The 22,299-nt window shown below is 39.8% G+C and overlaps 2 protein-coding genes across 3 annotated transcripts; both read left to right on the forward strand.

Moving 5' to 3' along the window:
• Positions 1 to 1,708: 1,708 nt before the first annotated feature.
• rab5if (RAB5 interacting factor) lies at positions 1,709 to 6,614 on the forward strand. Of its 2 annotated transcripts, none has more exons than XM_058641827.1 (4): positions 1,709 to 2,018; positions 4,221 to 4,324; positions 4,452 to 4,581; positions 5,066 to 5,245. In XM_058641827.1, the coding sequence occupies exons 1-4, from the start codon at positions 1,911 to 1,913 to the stop codon at positions 5,192 to 5,194; spliced, it is 471 nt and encodes a 156-aa protein (XP_058497810.1). In that variant the 5' UTR covers positions 1,709 to 1,910; the 3' UTR covers positions 5,195 to 5,245. The 2 variants fall into 2 exon arrangements, with proteins under 2 accessions (XP_058497810.1, XP_058497811.1); XM_058641828.1 differs by lacking the exon at positions 5,066 to 5,245 and adding an exon at positions 5,287 to 6,614 and having other exon boundaries at positions 1,714 to 2,018.
• Positions 6,615 to 7,394: 780 nt separating this feature from the next.
• dhx35 (DEAH-box helicase 35) lies at positions 7,395 to 19,797 on the forward strand. Its single transcript, XM_058643347.1, has 21 exons — positions 7,395 to 7,487; positions 7,889 to 8,016; positions 8,830 to 8,922; positions 9,219 to 9,296; positions 9,394 to 9,498; positions 9,579 to 9,640; positions 10,466 to 10,535; positions 10,642 to 10,701; positions 11,317 to 11,429; positions 11,503 to 11,599; positions 12,098 to 12,256; positions 12,414 to 12,624; positions 12,722 to 12,846; positions 13,004 to 13,058; positions 13,726 to 13,916; positions 14,000 to 14,077; positions 14,650 to 14,779; positions 14,977 to 15,058; positions 16,523 to 16,594; positions 17,554 to 17,665; positions 19,461 to 19,797. Exons 1-21 carry the CDS (start codon positions 7,448 to 7,450, stop codon positions 19,497 to 19,499), a joined length of 2,100 nt encoding a protein of 699 aa, XP_058499330.1. The 5' UTR covers positions 7,395 to 7,447; the 3' UTR covers positions 19,500 to 19,797.
• Positions 19,798 to 22,299: the final 2,502 nt, after the last annotated feature.

Genomic DNA, 22,299 nt, shown 5'->3' on the forward strand with positions numbered 1-22,299 from the left:
GATGCATCATAGCTCGTTGAAGAAAATGTTGTTGAACTTTTCTTCTAATTTTTTTTATACTTTTTGGAATATTTAACTTTTCCTGCTATTTTTCTCTCGCGGGAAATTTATTGATGGGGAAGGTCAAAGGTGGTAGACGATGCACCCATCAAAGACAAAGGTAAACTCCTGGTTGGTTTAAAACGGATGAGCTGTGATTAGTTTAATGGGGCAGGGGCAGTACAACATGGCAGGAATAGCAGGAAATTGCCTGGAAGTGATTTGTTTTATTTCAAGACAGACGGAGGCAACGGCAATGTTTCGCTCGTATCTGTAACTCGCTAAAAACATAACGATGCACCCACGAAAACCATAGTAAGTGAATTATACGGATAAAAAAAAACACTTTTTCAGCACGGAGCATGGGATAAGAGCTGCTGCTCTATAGGCAAAGGCAGAATAAGAATAACATCATCAAAACCCACCAGACGTTATGCACGGCAACTTTTATTATTGATTAAAATATAAAATAACAAGCTACTACAATTATTAAAGGGGCTTAACGTAAGTTTCAAAAACAGTTCCACCCTGGGCTCTGGCCAAAACATCTTGGCTCCTGCTGCTCTTCATAAAAATGTCTATGCTTTTCTGTCGGAGTCTGTGTTGTGCTGGGAGCCGGTCATTTGTTGACATCAGCAGACTCCATTTTTCCTCCTCCGCCTGCTCTTGGAACAATGGGTGGTAGTAGCAGCCTTTGGTGTTCACCCCGTGGCATTATGGGACAGAATGTCACATCTTTCAGACTTTCTTGGAATAATATCTGACCCGACTGCAGCTCATCGGAGTCAGTCATCAGGCCATCGTAGTTAATCAAGATAATTGCAGAAGGTCATAAGTCATATGATGAGTTCATTGATTGGTATTAAAGCAGAACTATGCAGGTATGTACCCTAACATTCATCATGGCAGAGTAGGTGAAAAATAAGCAGAGAAAACTGTTGTCGGAGAAAGCGAAGAAGAGGGATCAACTGTCTGACTAAGTGAGGGGCCATACGCGAGTAAACATTAGACTGGCTTATTTCGGATGGCGAGATGCAAAATGGATGCCGACCAGCATGGACATGGCTCCACGACTTGTGTTCACCCACTCCGCTGAATGGATGGAAGGATGTTTACATTGGTGTCGTAAAAATATGTAGTCCAAAACTGTAGAGGGCGCTCCATAGAGAAAAAGGCAACTAGACTTGCAAAGTTCCACTTTAAGTAAATTATTAATACATAAAAATCTAACATACAGCCCCTTTAATAGACGATGGACAGAGAAGATACAGAAAGCTGTAGCTACAAGGTTGAAAATATAACAGTAAAATATAAAATATTTTCACAGCCGTATAAGGAAGGACTTTCAATAAAAAATAATCTAACCGGATAAAAACAAAAAACAAATCAACATCAATGAATTATTCAATTTGTTTATCTGGTTAGATACAATTTTCTTTTGGATGGATGTACTTTATTGATCTCAAAACAGATTTATTTCTTTAATTATTATTATTTGGATCAACAAAAGTTGATATTTTGAGAAGGTTTCTTGCAGTCTAACCACGTATTCATGTGCTAGCTGGTCCCTACCACTCGAGGTCGCTGTAGTATTTGTCCCCTATGTTAATGACAGCAGCGCATAAACGTCGCAATCTCTCATTGGCTACCGTTGGCTGGGGTCAAACGGTATTGCGCATGCGCAGAGGACCATATACGGTTGGCGATTGAAATCTGTCAGCTCAGCGGAGCGAACGTTCATCTAATACGCGTAAATATTCCACTCTGCTTTCTTCTTCTACCCAGCGCGACAGACGTAACTCAAACACGAGGTGTCCTCACATCCGGACTGGAACTTTTCATCGTGTGTAGCCGAAGGAAAACAACAAAGAATGACGAGCAGTTCAAAGCGGAAAGAAGAAAGTCATCTGCTGAATGGGGGAGTGAAACAGTCCACATGGAGCAAAGCCTTCAACAGTAACGCTGTTTGGGAAGAGAAGGTCAGACACTTGACCCTTTTCCTTTTTACTTTCGTCTTTTTTACTGTTGTATTTGCGTTTTAAGTACACACAATTCACACTTAAAACTGTTTCGTAAGGCAGCTACGTGGAGCTAGCTGCCATGCTAAGGATTAATCTGTCAAAGCCAAAGAAAGAAAGAAACTAAACGTTTGTCAAAAAACAGACAAATTAACGACTTTTCTGTGATTGGTGACTCCGTGTGCATTCATTTAAATTGATTATACGCGTGTAATGTCCCAATATGATCTCCTACAACAGGTTATATTACTATTAACCATGCTAGGCCCAGGTTACAGGTATTTAGTCAGGGTATTAGTTGACAGCTTAACCACAATACTATATTCATCTTTTGGACTTTAATAGTTGCCAATATAAATCTACCATATGATTCAAAGTGGTTAATATGAAATTGAGCTGCAACTAACGATCATTTTCATAATTTGTCAATTATTATCTTGATTAATCGAGTATTTGGTCCATAAAATTTCAGAGAGCTATGAACTCGATGAGGATATCCAAACCTCGAAATGATTATGTTCTTAAACGTCTTGTTTTGTTTTAATGGTTTCTTTGTTGTGTGGAGCAATGAAACCAGAAGAAGAAGCTGAAAAATCAGGAACCTTGTTTTATTTATTAAAAACAAATTGTTTACTAATCGACTAATTATCATTAATCGTATAATCGTTGCAGCCCTAATATGAAATTATACTTTATTTTATTTTTTCACAGTTCCATTCATATTAAGGCTGAAAAATGTATTGTTCATGTGTATTTGAAGATACAATTTACAAGGTTTCTTGAATGCATCTTAAAGCTGCTCCTCTAAGCTCAACATGCTGTGGATCCTGCAGAAGTGATGACATTTACCAGGGTCTTTGCGTTGCGCAAGCTACTCTTTTTAGCTCAACGTGCAGCAAACCCTGCATTACTTTAACTATCTTTAATGTGCTGGAGAACACTGACAAATTATACCACCAATATTTGTATAGCATTTTTGCTGGAAATGTTTCTCCCTATTAATAACAAAGGTAACAGATGTAATTTTATTTCATCTTCTTCACGACTTGTGTTGGCAACAGCTTATATCTTAAAGTTTTCATCCCTTTATCACAGAGTTAATGTTTTGATGGTGTTTGTGTTCATGCATTTGATTAAGTTTGACTTAATTTTTTTTAAATCGATAAATGGGTTTGAATGTTGTTTTTTTTAATAGTAATAAGTGTCTGATTTTTCAGCGTCTTAAATGTGAATATTTTCTGGTTTCTTTGCAACAAAGACATCATTCTTTGTTGCAATCATTAAAACTGAACAATTTTGGTTTGTGCACAAAACAAGACATTTGAGAACCGGGATCAACATTTTCTGAGGATTATGGACCAAGCGATTACTTGATTATTTGAGAAATGATTGTCAGATTAATCGATTATGAAAATAAGTTGGTTAGTTGCAGCTCCAGTGGGATGTTTTTGTCCAATTATTCAGCCCCAATTTATAGCGACTCAAACAATCTAAAACATACATAATTTTCAAAAATTAAAACTCCATTTAAATATTAAAAAAATGTCCAAATAACAATTCAGCTGTATAAATCAGTGTTTTTACCTTTGCAACAGTACATCATTTCACTCACTGAATCACTATGTCCGGTCCACAATTAATTTGATTGTCTAATAATCTATATTATTTAACTGGATTTCCTGCACAATCAGTGAAGTGCCCAACATGTATGAAAAATCGGATTCCCAGAGCCCAAGGAGACCTTAGACGGTCTCCTGAGGTCTCCTTGGGAGTCACAATAGTGACTATTTTCTGTTGATTGTTAATCACAAGTCAAAGTGACCTAGCCAGACTTATATATACTTGTTGTGTTCACGCCCATTGCATTGTTCTCTTGCAGTAACCTTGGCAAAAGCATCCAATCATAGCTCAAATGAACCTGGATTAACACAAACTACAGCAGTCGGCGCGTAAAGTCAACACTTTGGTGACAGATTCAAAACCTTAGATCATGCATTCCTCTAGCCTTGATGACATGCATCCGGGCTGGATGTGGATATGCTTTTTCATCTAATCAAATGCCAAACATTAACTTATTACTCAATATGATGGAAAAGAAATCTAGAATGATAATGACCTTTTACTAGGTTAAAGCTCACGGTTTTTCTGTGTTTCTTTTTACAGGATGAGTTTCTAGATGTGATTTACTGGCTCCGACAAATTATTGCAATAATCCTTGGTGTGATATGGGGCGTTGCACCGTTGAAAGGATTTCTGGGAATAGCCATGTAAGTTTTCCTGGACACTCTGAAACCATATGACTTTCACTGTGAGCCTCTCCTCTTATCTGACGCACCCACATGAAACACTGGAAATGTAACATTTTTCTAACAGGTCATGTTTTTGCCCTTTTAGATTCTGCATCATCAACGCTGGCGTCCTTTATGTATACTTCAGCAGCTTTCAGCAGATTGACGAAGAAGAGTACGGTGGCACATGGGAACTCACCAAAGAAGGCTTCATGACGTCTTTTGCTCTGTTTCTGGTGGGGATTTTGATTTTTTTCAATGAAACTTGTAGCATTTTTCAGACCTAATATTGAGTGTACAATAGTGTTGTCCCGATACCAAAATTTTGCTTTCAATACTGGTACCAATTTGACTCTTGATACTTTTCAATACTTTTCAAAAATAATGGTAAAATGCAAAAAGTCATTATTGTTCTTTATTTTTACAAAACATGGACCTACAGGCTACAAAAAATATGGTTTATTTATAAAATTTGAAATGACATGTACAAATGACAATATACATTGTCAATATTTCAGCATCCAGTTATTAAAACTGCTTTGTTTGAGAATAAGAGAGTATATTATTCATTAACTTTATTATTTTATTTAGCCATGGTCTTTAAACTCTTTAAACAGGTCTGGATGCTTGTCCTTCCTCCACCAAGTTTTACGTATTGTCACCCTTGACTAGACAAGTTTTGAGGCACCAAGTACAGACGGATGATTCACTGTTTTTCAGGTTCCCCCCTTTGTATTTGCTTGGAAGCCTAAAATGTTCCAAATTTCCCGTTGGACGGCCTCTTTTTCTAGGAGTTCTCCGGTGTTGCTGCAGCTACCATTCTCTCTCTGTCTCTCTTCTCCACGTTGACATGTTTCCCTCTGCTAGCAGGTACATGAACTTTCCCTTTGTGTGATTAAATTATTAATGCCACATCTCTTTTTTTTTTTTGTCTTTACCAGGTGGTGTGGATAATCTTTTACACAGCACTACATTTTGAATGAGAAGACTCCATTAGGACACTTAAAATACGAACATTTCTGTTAAAGCCAGTTGTCAAGACACAGGAACTCCATGAACTGAGAGGGGCGTCAACACTCCTCCATTACAGTATGACTTCTCAGTGTGCAAGTGTGTCACGGGAATCCTACATTGATAGCGAGATACTGCAAGACCAAGCGTGACGATCATGTTCAGATCCTCTACATCCTCTAATTTGAGTGTTCTTTCATCACCAGTACACTTCCTGTCTGTTATATTTTATTTCCTCATTACAGTCTCGGACAAATCAATCTCTGACAAAGCGGTGAAATGCAGGAAGTGGTTCAGCTCAGATTTGTGGCAGGTCAGATGCTTTGTGAAAAGTGAACACCACAACTTGTATGTGCATTTTATTCCAACTTACTGCTCATGAACTGGTCCCTTTAATTACAGGAACTGGGCAATAACAATAAGAGTCTTACAATCCAAAGTGTTATCCTCATCTAGAGACAACGTGCACCATGTCTGCTGTGATTAACCACCGGTAACGGATTCATTCTGAGGCTTCACACTTTTACTCCAACAATATGCTTATTTGCTTGTTGTTGTTTTTTTTTTAACCTATTCAGACGTGGTCAAATGCCTTGTAAAGGCTTGTAAACCGAGTCCAGAGCAGGTGCAGAAGTCCAGTTCTCTCTCAGATCACACTTTGTTTTTTTTTAATAACACAAATGCTGGTTGTTCAGATGCACATGACAGATGCTCGATATCCAGTCCCAATGCCAGTATCTGCTAACCGTATTGCTGCACTGTAATGTCATTCAAGAGCTTATAACATCTTTACATCCAAATAAATTTATTGCGCGTGTGTGCATGACACATCAGGATGCAAACTCACAGACTTAAGCAAAAATCTTGTTTGTGCACTGCCGTGATTTACTTCAAAAAATCTCACATGTCATGGGTGAATGGAACTAGTTAGGTGGCTAGAACTAATTTAAAATGTATTGTTTTCCTCACACGTAGCTTCAAGATCAAAGTCTAACCTGTTGTTTTTGGGATTATTTAAAAGTTGTCTGTAAATTCTTAATTAATGCCCTTTTTTGTCCACAAATTGACTTAGATTTATTTGTACTCATGTTATATCTTGTTTGATGTAACATTTCTCAGTATTTTATAGTGAATAACTTAAAAAATAAGAGTTGTAATGATACTGACAGTTCTCTTAGATACACAGCTGGTGTTTGAAAGGATTGTATTTTCTGATCAAATCTTTTGGGAATCATTAAAACATTGATTTTGAAAGAGATGCTGTCTTACACGGTTTGTGGCTTTGCACTGAACTGTATGCTGGTGTTGCTAAGATACAGATTTTATGACAACATTATTTTACTTTTCTATTAATCATGAGTAACCACTTAATTGTGAGGCTATTGGTGCTTTTCCACGATACACTACTACTTTTTTTTATTGTAGTACCTACTCTGTTGTGGTTCCAAGCGAGCTGAGCCAATAGAAAGTGACGTCAACAGACTTTAATAACCTTAATCCAGAGTTACAGATGAGCCTCAAGGTATTGATTTTTTTTTTTTTAAGTAAACTTTAGTCAACGTTTATTCAAGTATACAAAGTCTGATCAACATATATGAGAAAGTAACACAACATACATGCACACATCTGTCTATACATGTGCAAATAACAAATATACATATAAATAAATAAATAAATATGCAAAGGGCGCAAATGTTGCCCACCTTTTTAATTGAAAAAGTAGGCACATACGACATATAGAAACCAGAGGTATCGTAGAACATATAGCGCATACAAACAATAACAAAAAATTTAAATAATTAAAAAAACAAATGCAGTGTTATATTAAAATATTAAAATAACAGAAGACATCAACTGTCTTCGCAGCCTTTTGATTGTTAGATTTTGATATGTACTGTTCAATGTCTTTTACAAAAACAAATAAAATAGGTTTTCTTTGCCATATTTGCATTTATGCATAAAAAATATTTTGCCAATTTAAAATCCTGTCTCGCGATGAATGTTGAAACGGCTTGCCGTAGTCACATCATTACTGTGGAAACCACAGACAATGACGTCACTCGCTGAAAACCATGTGACGTAGAGGGCAAGATGGCGGCTCCCCTCGCCACGATGAAATTCTGGAAGCCGGGTAAGTAGAGAAAGAAAAAGATAGAAGACTTAACGCATTAAATGTGGTCATTTTTTATTTATTTATTTAGTTTAAAACTTCTACTAGTTAGCGCACAGAAGCTAATGTGCCAACATGCTAACAGTGAGTCAGCTTCGCTTTGACTGCAGCCTCCGTCACAACAGCAGCAGTAGCAGCAGCAGCAGCGTGATTCAGGTCTGGGCTGCAGAATTACTGTGTAAACTGCGAAAATAAAAACATTCAGCCAACATTTAATGAGGCAGAAAGTATCAGCAACATAGCCGAGGGGTACAGTGGCTCTAGTGGAGAGCTATGTGAGCTTATAGCGGGGTGTTTGTACCCTCTCTTCATCACGTCAGCCGGCTGTCACTAAAACACCTCCTCATCTTGTTCACCTTCAGGGGCTGAAGCTCCGGGGATTTCAGAGGAGCGGGAGCTCAACACAGAGACTACCGGCTCTCCCATCTTCTTCAACCCGCACACAGCGCTGTCTATAGAGAAGCAGCGACAGAAACTGCCAGTGTTCAAGGTTTTTCCACATTTAACTCTCTGTGTAATATGTCTGATTCTATAACTGTGACAGTGGCATCAATATCCTGTAAGATTATTAGGATAATAGTGTATGTAATGAGTATAAATTCCATTGCAGTCATCAGAGACTTATATAAAACTATACATAAAAAGTGGTCTAGTCTTCCTGTTTGCTGCTGTTTGAGACCAACCAGGAAGTATGAATATATTGAATAGCCACTAGGGGGGGTCAGTAAACATTTTCCTGAGGAGTCAGTGCTCTCAATCACTAGTTTCCAGCTAGCTTTGTAAATGATGTTCCCATTTAGAGGAAAGTTGACGATAAAGTACAGCACATAGGGGTGAACACCAGTGTGATTCACAGTTGTCCGATAGGAGCCTAATTGTTACAAAATGTGTGTTTATTTGAGGTGTCACTGACATTTTCAGTTAATCAATGAACTGAAATGGATGCACACACAGGTTTATGCACCATTCATTTGGACAGCTTAAACAAAGTGTTATCCCTAAACTTAACCTTAACCAGTTAATGCCTAACCTTAACCTAACCACAATTCAAATCTTAGTCGTAAACCATACTAGTCCTGTCAAGGTCAGTTTTTATGCCAAAAAACACACAAATGCTGCCCTCAGGTTCGGTTTCAAGTAATTGTACTGTAGGACATTTGAGAAAATTGAAGGAAATCGCCCCTGTGTTTCCATAATGCGGTAACTTTATATTTAACTTTGTTCTGTGATTTACAAAATACACAGTATATTGTTTTAATGAGTGAAATTGATTTTTATTTTTTTTTAATTGTTTTCCTTCCAGCACAGAAACAACATCTTGTACTTGGTGGAGAGCTTCCAGACTGTCATCATAGTCGGTGAGACAGGATGTGGGAAGACAACACAGATACCTCAGGTAAACAGAACTAATCTTTGCAACATTAAACATGTATGTGCTCTGCTCTGGAACACCTTTAGCTGGACTAATGCCAGACAGCAAGTTGGCCAAAACAGCATCCTTGCCAGACGTGGCTGCAGAGTGAAATGAAATTGCTTGCATACTCTGCTGCATTCACCCACACGGGAATACCTTTAATTATTCTCAGTGATGTGAAACAAACAGCCACCGTGGACTGTCTTTATGTGCCTGAGCTCCTAGACCAACACTTTCTTTTTTGGATTCACCTCCCTCCTCTTATCGACTTCTTTCAGTACCTTCTGGAAGCCGGCTGGGCAGCTGAGGGGAAGGTGATCGGAGTCACACAGCCCCGACGTGTGGCTGCTATCTCTGTAAGAGCTTCTCCTGCTACCATTGTGTTACGGCAAACCCACAATTATTCCTGCGTTAGATTCAGATGCCATATTCTCCCCTCTTTCCTGCTGATAGGTTGCTAACCGTGTCGCAGAGGAGCGCGGAGCCCTGCTGGGTCATGAAGTGGGCTACACTATCCGATTTGATGACTGCTCTGACCCTCACGCCACAAGGATCAAGGTATTACATCCACGTGTGTGTGCTTTTTTTTTTGCTTTGATTGGTTCCTTGCAGCGTGTAACTGTCTTTGTGTCAATCAGTTCATTACAGATGGAATACTGGTGCGAGAGATGATGGCTGATCCTCTCCTGAAGAAATACAGGTAGCGTTGCGTCTCTTAATTCAGTTTGGAGGCAATTCTCACAGCAGATATTTTGACACCTTTTGCTTTTGAGCTGTTTTCAGACATGAAAATTGAGTCTGAAAATGTGTCTTTAAAGCCCTTCTGACATGGATATCTGAGTGTTGGTAGCTTCCGCATTTTTACATGTGATGATGATGATGATGATCACTCAGGATAACGCAAGATAATGCAGGATAACGTCCTGAACATCAAGGTTTTAGTTACCTGGCTTGTGCATGTGGGAGGCGGGACGCCAATCTCAGAACCCATTGTTGCCAGATGATTTAGTCTCTGGGGACCAAGACCAGTATTTTGGGGCTTCCTCTGCAAAACTATGGGTATCAAGGTCACGTTTTGTGTTTGCTTTTTAGTGAACATGACATATAAGGATGGTGTTGCACTTAAGAGAGAACTTTTACAAAAAAAAAAGAGGCTTTTCTGTCCACTTTTGCTCCCCACATAGACCATTTAGCGAGCAACCGCAGCTATCAACCCACATCAAATTAGAAACAGAAACTAGAAAGCTTATGATCCCCAAATCATTTCCCTTGACTACAGATTAGAGCAGAGCATTAGTCCATTAATGTGCTGCACTCTCACATGGGCTCACTCAGACATTATCTGTAAATTTGACTCAGGAGCTGACGGGAAAAGTTGACTCTTCTGGGCGTGTGCATTTTCAAATGAAGCCTCTCTGAATATCAACATGTCCTCTTGCTTTTGGACATGCAAACTCATTGCATTAAAGACTTTGCTGGATTCCCTATTGCTAACTGTTCTTTGTTGTGTTTTTTATATCTTTAGTGTGTTGATACTGGACGAAGCTCATGAGCGAACCCTGTATACAGATATAGCGATTGGTCTCCTGAAGAAGGTAACATCTGCTGACGCCAGTGCCATTTTTTTAGTCGTGCTATGTCAGCTATGCTTTAGCCATAAATGTAACACGTGTCATTATTTTTCCTCACTTTGTTCAACAGATTCAAAAGAAGAGACGTGACCTCCGGCTGATTGTGGCCTCTGCTACCCTGGAAGCCAAGGTGAGTGCATTGTTAAGATGAAAAGATATGCTAGAGTGGCAAGAAAACTGATTGATTTTCAGGTCTGATGACATTGCACTGACATTTGCAAGACATTAGGGAAAGAAAGGCACAATTAAAATACCCTATCGGACAGCTGTTATGCTCTTTTTCCTTTTTTTAACTTGAGGGCAAAATGTCTTTTGTTAAAGCGGAACTTTGCAAGTCTTGTTGCATTTTGGTCTTTTTCTCTGGGGAACTCCCACTACAGAACATTTTCACGACCACCACCGTAAACACCCATCCATTGTCTACAGCTTTATCCTCATTGTAAAATCTCACCCCTGAAGCCCCCTCCTCCATTCCCCTCTGATCGATTCATCTGTTGATTATTTTCTCACTTAATCGAATACTTGTTTGGTCCATAAAATGTTGAATGATACTGATTCAAACCTGAAAATGATGATGTTCTCCGATGTCTGATTGTTGTACAATCCAAATCACTAAGGGATTGTACAACCTAGTCCTAATCCAGAACTGAACTGTCCACAACCCAAAATGATTCAGTTTTAATGGCCAAAAAAAATGTAATAAAATTCTTTTTAATGCTTTCTTTTTCAATTATTTGCTATGAAGAAATTCCACGACTTCTTCAACCTGAATGAGTCTGGGGATCCTAACAAAGACACGTGTGGTATTTTGACGGTGGAGGGACGCACCTTTCCAGTGGACATCTTCTACACTGTCAGGTGCTCGACACACACCAAACTCTCTGTTTAGGAAGAAAAGTATGTTAAGTGAAAATTTTCTTTGTTTCTTCAGCCCTGTCCCAGACTATGTGAAGGCCACAGTGGAGACCGTGATGAAGATCCATGAGACAGAGGAGGACGGTGATGTCCTGGCATTTCTAACAGGACAGGCCAGTGGACATGTCTCTTGAATACAAATCGAACTTTATGCAATAATTTCCACTTACATGAATTGTATTGGCGTATTCAATGTTTTATTTCTTTACTCTAATGTAGTGAGGTTTTTATGCCTCCTTGCCAGCAAATGCTATGTCTGGAGGCTTTATGTTTCTGGTTTATCGGACTCATCCCTAACATTTTCCTGAGGAGTTACTGGTCTCAATCAGTTAGTTCTTTTATTAAGAATATAATGCCAATTTGGTAAATTATGTTCCCATTTAGAGGAAAATGGACAAATTGACTAACATTGTGTTTTTTTGCAAACTGCAAATCTTTTTTTATAGTTTTATTTTGCAACCAGAATACAACTTCCACTTTTTATAAACAGTCTGTGATGAATGCGTAATCTTAAAAATGCCTCAAAAGAATCCTTCCAAATTCTTCCAAAAGCTTCCTTCTTTTTTTTTTTTTTATAAATAATCTTGTGCATTTTCTATTTCCCCACAAAGGAAGAGGTGGAGAAGGTGGTGTCACTCCTGCAGGAACAGGCAAGGTCTCTGTCACGATACGGCATGAAGAAACATCTGAGAATTATGCCCATGTATTCTGGTCTACCGTATGCTGAGCAGATGAAGGTCTTTGAGAGGGTGCCGAACTCTGTTCGCAAGGTAAATTCCCACTGTCCGTCTTTTGTACAGGAGAAATTCAGATTTTTGATCATAAATGTTCCATAATTTCTGAAGGATAAAATAAACAAGGACTTAACAAACTGTTCTTAAGAGAATGAATAACATTAATGCCTTATCCCTGTTTTCTTTCTTCCAGGTGGTGGTGGCTACAAACATAGCGGAGACCTCCATCACTATTAATGGAATTGTATTTGTCATCGACTGTGCATTTGTAAAGCTGCGAGCATACAATCCGTCCACTGCCATCGAATCCCTGGTGGTCACCCCCATCTCTAAAGCTTCAGCCAGTCAGAGGGCTGGACGAGCCGGACGTAACCGTCCCGGGAAATGCTTCAGACTTTACACAGGTAAGTGTGAGTTTGTTGTTTTGTTCCTGTCGTCCTGTCACTCTTTATCTTTCCCTTGCTGTGTTATGTCTTATTGCCTCTGTTTCTTCTCCTTCAGAGGAGGACTTTGAAAAACTGCCTGTCGCCACCGTGCCGGAGATGCAGCGCACCAATTTGGCCCCTGTTATCCTGCAGCTCAAAGCGTTAGGCATCGACAACGTGCTGCGCTTCTGCTTCCTCTCTGTGAGTCGCTCACTGTCGCTGTGCTGTGTTCAGGCCACTGTGAAGGAGAACTGCACAGAAAGGCCTCTTAAAACCACAACATGAACGCACACATTGTCTGTTTGTCTCTCTTCATTCTGTCTTTAAAAATAAATATTGTTTTTGTTGAATTTAACAGCCTCCTCCAGCTCAGACTATGGTTCAGGCTCTGGAGCTGCTTTACGCTCTGGGAGGTAAGAAACTCTGGTTGACGTTAATTGCTCCCTTTAAAGAGATAATCCAAGGTTCTTTTGGATTGTGATTGTGCAAGATGACTGCACAAGATAGACAGGTTCACTCTTAGTGAAAACATGCCATGCCAAAAGTATATTTGGTGCTTTTAGACAGCCTTGTCTGACTGCAAATGCTCACTTCTTACACCAAATTCCATAGAAAAAAATCAGCATTTTTAACTGATGGGGACTCAGGAGCTGTTGGTCGAATGCTGGCTTGTTTGACGAGTTTGTGTCACTTGGGTAAATCTGAATGAAATCTGATTTGAACCACTTTTAACCAATCGAATAATACAGTTGGACTTATCATGGAGCCAGCGGTAAATCAACATCTCCCGTGTGTGCCGTTTTGTAAAATTGCTGATTTTCTCTATAGATTTTGGTGTGGCTTTTCAAAGCGACACAAACTTCAGTTGCCAGGTTGGAAAGGCTGTCAAACGGCAAGATAAAGATTCTTTTTTTTTTTATTTAAGTGAGAGTAAACCTGCTTTTTCCTTGTGTCAGTCAGTGCTGAATATATGCCAGTAACTCATACCATCACACCAAAACACCTGAAAAACAGTCATTTGTCCAAAACTGTGTTTTGGCTAATTTGTCCTCACACAATCGTAACCGTGTCCGTCGGCAGGTCTGGACCATTACGGCCGTTTGACTGATCCGATGGGCATGCGCATGGCGGAGTTCCCGCTCAGCCCCATGTTTGCCAAGATGCTCCTGGAGTCGGGAAACTTCGGCTGCTCCAAGGAGATCGTTACCATAGCAGCGATGATGCAAATCCAGAATATATTTGTTGTGCCGGCCAATCAGAAGAAAGCTGCCGTAAGTGGAAAAACCGAATCATGTGATGTGTGTATATTTGACAGAACAATTGCATCATATTTTTTCGCCATCACACCCTGCAGGCCAGAGAGCACAGGAAGTTTGCAGTCGCTGAGGGAGACCACCTCACCATGCTGAACGTCTATGAAGCATTTATTAAGGTAAAGTGGAGTTATGTGGCTTAATGGCGGCTGATCTCTGTGGATTTGACACACATCCGTGCAGCACTAAGCCTGAAAATCCACAATTACTGTCATTTCAACCACTAGTTATTTCATTATGACTGCCCAGAATTGTATTTATTATTCATAAGGGGTGGGGAAAACACCGATTCTTAGACGCATCGCGATTCAGACGTGGGCGTGGCCGTCACCGCGACACTTTATGGGGAGCACATAACAAAGAAGCATGGAGCTGAGAAACAGCGGCGCTATTTCACTGACATGGCGACCGCGACACTCGACAACGAAACCCAAACGGCCTCACGGGTGAAAGAAGGTAGCATAGAAATGACGTGATGCTTGGACATCTGTTGCCACCGTGTCGTACATCACTGTAACTGCGCACTAATGTCACATGTGCTCCAAACAAGAGCAATGAATGAGAGACACACGGGTGCTAATGTTGCAGAGCCGTTAAAATATATCTGTCTTAATGTCTGTCTGCCTGTGTAAAAGTCGGGATATAATATTGATTCTAATCACAAATGTGTGTCTCTCTTCCCTCACTGCAGCACCAGAAGAGCTCCCAGTGGTGCCAGGAACATTTTCTCAATTACAAGGGTCTGCTGCGCTCCGTGACTGTACGAGAGCAGCTCCGACGTCTCATGAACAAGTTTAAGGTGCCGCGGACTTCAAGTGAAGGTGAGTGCACGTGTTCACTGTGTGCAATAATGTGTGTTTGTTTCAAGTTCACAACATGATATGACTTTTCAAAGTAGTACGATTTGCTTTTCCTTTTACACGACTCACGCGGCCGATGAGTTCACACTCTACAAATATGTCCAGACTCAAATGCAATAATGGCACGTTTCCACTGGCTTGACTCAACTGTGTTACAGGTGACCCTGATGTGATCCTGAAGTGCATTGTATCTGGGTTTTTTGCCAATGCCGCTCGCATTCACCACTCTGGATCTTACAGGTGAGAGACGTTTAACCTTCCCAAGTAAAATTACTAGCGCTTTCAGTTAAACACGTTATTAATGGCCCCATTTTAGCGGCGTCAATTTTTTTTTATTGCGAGATTAACGTTTTTTTGGCGTAGAAAACTTTGTAGTTTTTTTCACATGCTGTTACAACAACTAGTAACATTACAAAAACTACAACACCACACCGGATCAAGCTAGAAACAAAACAACAGGCACGTTGCACTAGGGGTGGGCGGTATACCGGTGTCATAGTCGGCACCGGTGTGACATTGCGCCATGATATGGATTTTGCAATACCGTCAATACCGTGATAAATCAATTGAGCGCCAATAATCTCCTAATTCTAAATAATAATGCATTACGTTTTCTTCAAACGTTCAATGGTCTGAATATCTGTCCTTATATACTGTATATCTTGTTGCAAATAAAAAAGTAAAACATATTCGGTGGTAAAAGGGGAGTGGCCATTAAATTAGCGTAACGAGCACTGGCCAGAGCTGTACACGGAGGTACGGGACAGAGTAATGAACGAAATTCGCCACCTTGACGCCTACTCGGCCACTACTGATTTATGGTCCAGCCGGACTACTACCGCCTTCTTCCCCGAAGACCACACCGGAGCAATAATTGCGTTAGGCCTGAAGGATGCACTTTCTGACTGGTGCTTGGATGAAGCGCGTCTGATGTGCATGACAACTGACAGCGGTGCAAACATGGTGCGCGCTCTGGAAATTAATAAATATACGAGACTCGCATGTTTTTGACACAGACTGCACAACGCTATTGGTAAGTTACACTATGTAAACCTAACATTTCATATTCAGAAAATTTGTCAAGTCCTTTTCTGTTTGTATTAAAAAAAGAAAACAAAAACAAATTTAAGGCCACCACATTAGTATTGTTTTGTTCGTTGTTAGTATTGTTTAGCCGTGATTCCTCTGGGGACCGGATCAGAAAGGAAAAAAAACTACAAATATCAGATTAGAATATTATTAAAAAATATGTACTCCTCCCAAAACCTACCAAAAAAAGTAATACCGTCACCGTTCAAAAGATGAAAAATACCGTGATATTAATTTTAGGTCATATCGCCCACCCCTACGTTGCACACACTTGTTTGGGCTAACGTTAGGTTTTGAGTGGATGGCGAGCGCTGTGTGCTTCTCCGTCTCCAAACGGGCTCTCAGTATCCAGCGCAGCCTGGATCATTTCTCGACGCACTCCCCACATCCACATACTGATGTATGCAGTGTTACCAACCAAGCTGACAGACCCCGGAACCGTAGTAAGGAGACCACCGAAGACCGCTAGCTCCTTTAGCTCGGATTAGCTCATTACGGCAACAACACATTAAACCGCGGGACTCTGTCTGCGTTGAAGAACGGCACTTTGTGATACACAGCCTCTCTTATTATTTTCCTGTTTGGTCAAATAACTCATCAATCTTCTTTTTCTAGGACTTTACGAGACGACCGTGAGCTTCACATCCACCCCAACTCGGTGCTTTTTGGAGAGAAACCTCCAAAATGGTGAGTGTTAAATCCTTACACATGATGCTGCTGGGATTTTGTACATTTATTTATTTATTTTTTAGATTTAGCTTTTATTTTCGCACATTTATTATAATTAGTTGTGCAATGGACCACAATTAATCCATGATCCATATGGATCATGCCTCTCACTTGGACACGCATGTGGTCCATTGATCAGCTGTGCATTAATCTGAAAGGCAATGATGTTATTGAGAAACAAGCGGTCGTATGAAGCTGTGAGAGTCACAGCGGCACAAATGTAGAACAGGTACTGACAGGGGCAGTAGCAGAGTAGAAGCTGGAGAGGCTCCCAGTCTCCATAGATATGTATAAATTAGTATTTTGTAAATCACATTAGTAAGAACATTCATTGTCTTGAATTGCGTCGTTTATAAGACTTTATTTAGATGAACACGATATGTACACAAAGAGTGGAACCTGTGATCTCATTCTAATGAATATATGCAGGTATTTTTTATTCCCTTTCTAACTTTTAACTGTTCTTAGTGACGACAGTAAAAAAAACAAACAATCTGGATTGTGTTTTCTCTTCAAAGACGTTTCTCTTGCATCGTGTTTCAGTCATTTTTGCCGTCATAAACATGTAAACAAAGTCCGTTTTCTCTTGAAACTGATCCTCTTGAATCCTTATTTTGTGAGTCAGTTGTTCCATATCATGTATTTCAGTCATAATTTCCAGTCTTTCTTCCTGTGTTGGTACAGCTATTCATCTTCAGAGATATTCTGAAGATTATTTTTATGTTTACATAAATTGTATTCCCTCTTCTCTCCGTTCTGTACAAATCTTTATCTTATTTGTTCAGCTTTTGTTGTACCCATTTGTCACTGTATGGAAAACCAAAGTCTCCTGTTTCGCTGTGTTTGCACACACACACACACACACACACAGAAAAACTTGGCCTGTGAAGGTGATTCTGATTGTGTCTCCTGTCCAGGGTCGTCTATAATGAAGTGGTGCAGACATCAAAATACTACATGCGTGATGTGACCGCTGTTGAGTCGTCGTGGTTGGTGGAGTTGGCTCCTCACTTTTACAAGCAGGCGAAGGTAGGTCAAAGAAACTCCCGCCACTTCTGTTATTATTTGGCTGAAAAGGTCTGTTAGCAAAGCTGAAACCCCGGTTACTGTATATCCCTTTTGTTAAAGGGAGAGTTGAGGATTTATTTTTACTTATGCAGGGATCAGATTATACAAATTCAGGGTGACCGACACATTTCCAGTGTCAGACTCGAATATGAACTTCTGTAACGTGGAGTGTAAAGTCATTGATCATCGTTTATGTCAGTTTTTGTCGGCGTTTCATTGAAGTCGGCTTCTTTGGAGCGAGAATCCGCGTTCGTCAGGCGCGCAGGACACGTAAATTATGGTGGCGATCTTCCCCAGCTTCGCCCCAGTCAGGGTAGATTTCCCCAAAAATCCCTTAATGACTGTTTCACAAGCAGTTTGTAAATTCAGCCCTCCGTACCCACACAGAGCTGTCATCAGTTGGGCATCCGAGATACGAAATCGGTCACATGACCACAAAAACAGAAAACCCTCGACAAGACAAAATTTAAAGAAACTCTTTTATAGTTAGGTTCACGTGTTAACGTATCTCTTAGGTATCTGAATATTTAATACTTAGTAGTTGGCATTTTTTCCACTGGACATTTTGACCTTTATCAAGGGTTTGTTACCGGTGAAATTCACATGACAACGACCAAAAGCCGGCATATACCGGCTAACTTAAACCCTGGTTCTGACACGCCGTAAACATTGACTGTACACATAACTTAGCTCACTTCTTTGCACTGAAGTCCATTGACAAAAACACAACGTGATTTTTTTACCTCGCAGCAATGCGGTAGTTGTCTAGCGCTGCCTCGATTGGTAAGTTTAAGTTTAACTTGAGTGTATCCGAACAAAGTCTCTCACCAAACACCAAAGTCATGAAAGCACATGATGGAACTCGGTGGTGGAGGCAGCGACTCCTGTGTCCTGTAAGCTGAAATTGCTGTTTTTGTCAATGGAATCTGTTGTGGTGAAGGGAGCAGTTTACAAAGTGACAAAACCTTCAGTTTCATGATGAAATAATCTGTCTGATAGTTGGATAAAGCAGTGAGCATATTCTTAATAGTGCTGGGCTGGGCCGTATGGGAAAAGAATCTTATCACGTTACACCTTTTTTTTATATAATTGTATATCGATAAATGTCACAATATGGTTTTTAAATAATAACTTGATATTGTTAGGCTCTATCCCAAAAGCTTTCTTTTGAGGTATTTGAGGAGAGTAACAATATACTGTAAATATCGAATGTTTATGTGATCTTAAAAAAATCCACTTATTACCTTTCATTTCAGATAATACCCGCTTTATTTCTTTGGCTTTACAATGTTAAATAAGAATATGTGCGTGTGTTTAGAAATAAGGAAATTGCCTATAAATATGGTCAATTCAGCTATGACACAAATAATTAGGCTTAAAATTAAAGAAGTTATTAAGTGACTTTTTAAAAAATATATATATTTTGTCCATTCCATGTATTTTTTAATCTCTCTCTCTGTGTGTATATATATATATATATATATGTGTATATATATATATATATATATATGTATATATATATATATATATATATATATATATATATATACATACATGTGTGTGTACACATACATGTGTGTGTATAAAATATTGTGTGTATTTCACAGCCAGGGAAAAGTCATCACAGATGATCACGACACGTCTCATGTCATGACACAGATATAATATGCATATATAATTCGTTCATGACATCCTCTGTGTTTCGTCTTGGAGTGAACTTTGAACTTTGAACTCTGTCGCCTCTTCTCATTTTCAGCACGGTTCACTTGCCAGCAAGAGATCCCGGGTCCTGTAAATGTCATCACCACAGCAAGACTCATTGAACTAAACGGGGAAAATCTCTCTCAAATAGCCACTGTGTGCCCGTCTCCATCTCACTGTATATAAAGATGTAAAATATTTATTTTCCATAAACGTTCACCTGCACAAGTCCGTCCCCCCCTCTCCCACTCCCCCACACTTTGTGGCCATGCTAGAATAGGACCACGCAGATCTATTTTTTAGTACTGACCTTAACACATGTTTCCTTTGAAAGTGTTTCTTTTTGGCAAAGATGTGTAGTTTCTATTTGAGAGTAAATGATGACGACTGTGCGCTGAGTCCAGGCTTTTCATTCGAGCATGGTCATGGGGTTCATTCATGAACATTCTTGTACATAGTCGGAGTGTCCTGAGGTCCAGGGAGCCACTCCTGTGCCATACTTGGTTTCTAGGCTTCGTTATTTTTTTAAACTACCGATTTAATTTTCCCGTGGTGGAAAGTTGGAAAAAGGATGTTCCCCAGTGAGGGTCTGATGATGATGATTTAGGTTTTTTCTTTTGTTGTTTTGCGCACACACATACATTATTTTTATAACGAGTGACGACAGAGGTAGTCCTAGACTCTGGGGGGGCCACAGGCAGAGAAGGTGATTAGGGCCCTAGTGTCATGGCTGTGTTTCCATTTCGGTGCCCATGTTAGCAAAACGGCGCGTCTCTCTCTCAGTTCCCAGCCAAATTTGTCATAGAATGTCAAGGATATCGACACGGTAGCACAAAGCGTGATATAAAATCTTTCCTTTTACACTAACTTTAGTGTCTAGACTAAATCTGAAGAAATGAAAAACTAATATTATGTTGTTAAAACTAGGGATGCTAGGGATATTTTTGGACTGCAGGGGGCTGTGGCCTGGTAGTGAAATCTGACACCCGAGTGAGATGACCCTCACAATCACCCACAAACCTCACCCGCTACGAGGAGAGGGAGAGGGAGAGAAGCCACACCTCAGGTGTTTATAAAAGGGGGAGGAGTCTGGGACAACAAGCTTCAGGGGGTGACGAAAGTGTTGTACAAGTGATGCGAGCGTGGACTAAGAAAGCCAATGGCAAAATTTGAATGCAGTAGCTGGTGTTTGACCAGAGAGGGCAGTAGATACATGTTTTTTTCTTTTTAAAGTTCAATACTTTACATAATAAACTGTGACGATTTGCACCAGAATAGATAAAACTCTGGGAAAATTAGTGCAGGTCATTTTTTTTTTTTTTTTTTTTTATCTTTGTTTTGAGTTGAAGTTTTAATACATACAACATTCATTAATTTAGTGGAGTTGCAGCAACTTCTTCTTTCACAACTTCTTCCAGCATTTTTAAGGGCTGTTACACCGTTAAGGTTCATTTTGGTTCATTTGGAAAACTTCTTAAGAGGGGAAAAATAAAATCGTACAGGGAAAGTTTCCATGTGGATACGCCCTCAGTTGCTGCATGTGAACGGTCCCTTAATTTGCTCTTGTTTTGAATAAGTTCACTGTGATTATTCAGTTTTAAACTCTTTATTTGTGCAGAATGTATATATATTTTCAGATATGGACAAAAGGAAGTGCTTTTTCTTATTTTTTCCAGTCAGATCTTTAACGATACTAATAATACTAATAATGATGATGATATGTAAGGACTGCTTTTACTTTGCAACCCTCATTTTTCCAGTCTGTATCAAACACAAATCTACAGTGAAGCTCAGACGTAGTGGCCTTGTCACCACTCTGTGCCCGTTAATGCTTAATCAGCATATTTCACATTTCATTTTTTTCCGGATGGAATGTGCAAATAACAGCCGAGCATTCGACAAGTGAAAAGCTGTGAAATCAAAAAAAAGACGAAAAAAAAGTGCCATTTCTAGCTGCGATGACAACAAAAGTGCATTCAGGCGCTCAGCGTGTCCAGAGCCTCAAAGAAACAGTAGCATTTATCTAAATACAGCCATAGTAATTGCCTTTTTACCTTTTAAAGTTTAGGTTGGTCTCAGTCCTGAGCAAAGCCATATTGTACTTTTCTTCTTACCCACGCCATCTTCACGCTGGTGTTGTGGTAAAAATGGCCAGTTTTCACTCTTCACTCCTCACACGTACACTTGTCTTCAGTTGTTTAGTTGAGTACGTTACACGTTTTTTGTTTTGTTTGTCTTCAGAGGTGTTTGTCCCTGAACGCATCAGAGAGCAGTATTAACGGTACAATCAGTGAGGGGTTACACTGTCACCCGGTAGTACTTCTGCCTGCATGACGTCTGTGTAGATCCTCATTCATCCATGTCATAATTATCCAAAAGCCAAAGAGTAGGAAGCAGCTGGTCTCGTGGAATTCTTCAAGACGTTTCACCTCTCGAGAGGAAACAATCTTATCGTAATGTTTACTTTTTGACATCAATCTATATCTATCTATCCATCGTCTACTGCTTTATTCTCCACATGAGGGTCGCGGGGCTGCTGGTGCCAATCCCAGCTGACATAATCCCCAGTCCATCATAGGGCCAACATATAGAGACAAACAACATCCACTCACACCCACGGTCACTCCACCTACACACACACACATGCTGGTAGAACATGCAACCTGCGAGGCAACAGTGCCGGTCATGAAAGTTTTGTATTCAGAAAGGGGCCTATAAAAGGATTGAAATTAAAGGAATACTTCCCAGATTTGCATTTAGCTTTGTATTACTAGAATAGGGGTAGTATTTTTGAAACGATTTAGCTTCAGTTTCCCCTGAGTCGAAAAATATCATCTTCATTCTTTTCTTTGTTACGTGCCCACCAGTGACACCTGGTCCGAGGCTAGAAACTG

The sequence above is a fragment of the Solea solea genome, chromosome 11 (genome assembly GCF_958295425.1).
Source record: "Solea solea chromosome 11, fSolSol10.1, whole genome shotgun sequence".
Lineage (NCBI taxonomy): Eukaryota > Metazoa > Chordata > Actinopteri > Pleuronectiformes > Soleidae > Solea > Solea solea.

Coding starts and splice junctions, on each gene's coding strand:
- rab5if (XM_058641827.1), top strand. CDS start 1,911: ATGACGAGCAGTTCAAAGCGGAAAGAAGAAAGTCATCTGCTGAATGGG. Junction 2,019..4,220: donor ACGCTGTTTGGGAAGAGAAG/GTCAGACACTTG, acceptor TTCTTTTTACAG/GATGAGTTTCTAGATGTGAT. Junction 4,582..5,065: donor CGTCTTTTGCTCTGTTTCTG/GTGGGGATTTTG, acceptor ACTGTTTTTCAG/GTTCCCCCCTTTGTATTTGC.
- dhx35 (XM_058643347.1), top strand. CDS start 7,448: ATGGCGGCTCCCCTCGCCACGATGAAATTCTGGAAGCCGG. Junction 7,488..7,888: donor GATGAAATTCTGGAAGCCGG/GTAAGTAGAGAA, acceptor GTTCACCTTCAG/GGGCTGAAGCTCCGGGGATT. Junction 16,595..17,553: donor GGAGAGAAACCTCCAAAATG/GTGAGTGTTAAA, acceptor TCTCCTGTCCAG/GGTCGTCTATAATGAAGTGG.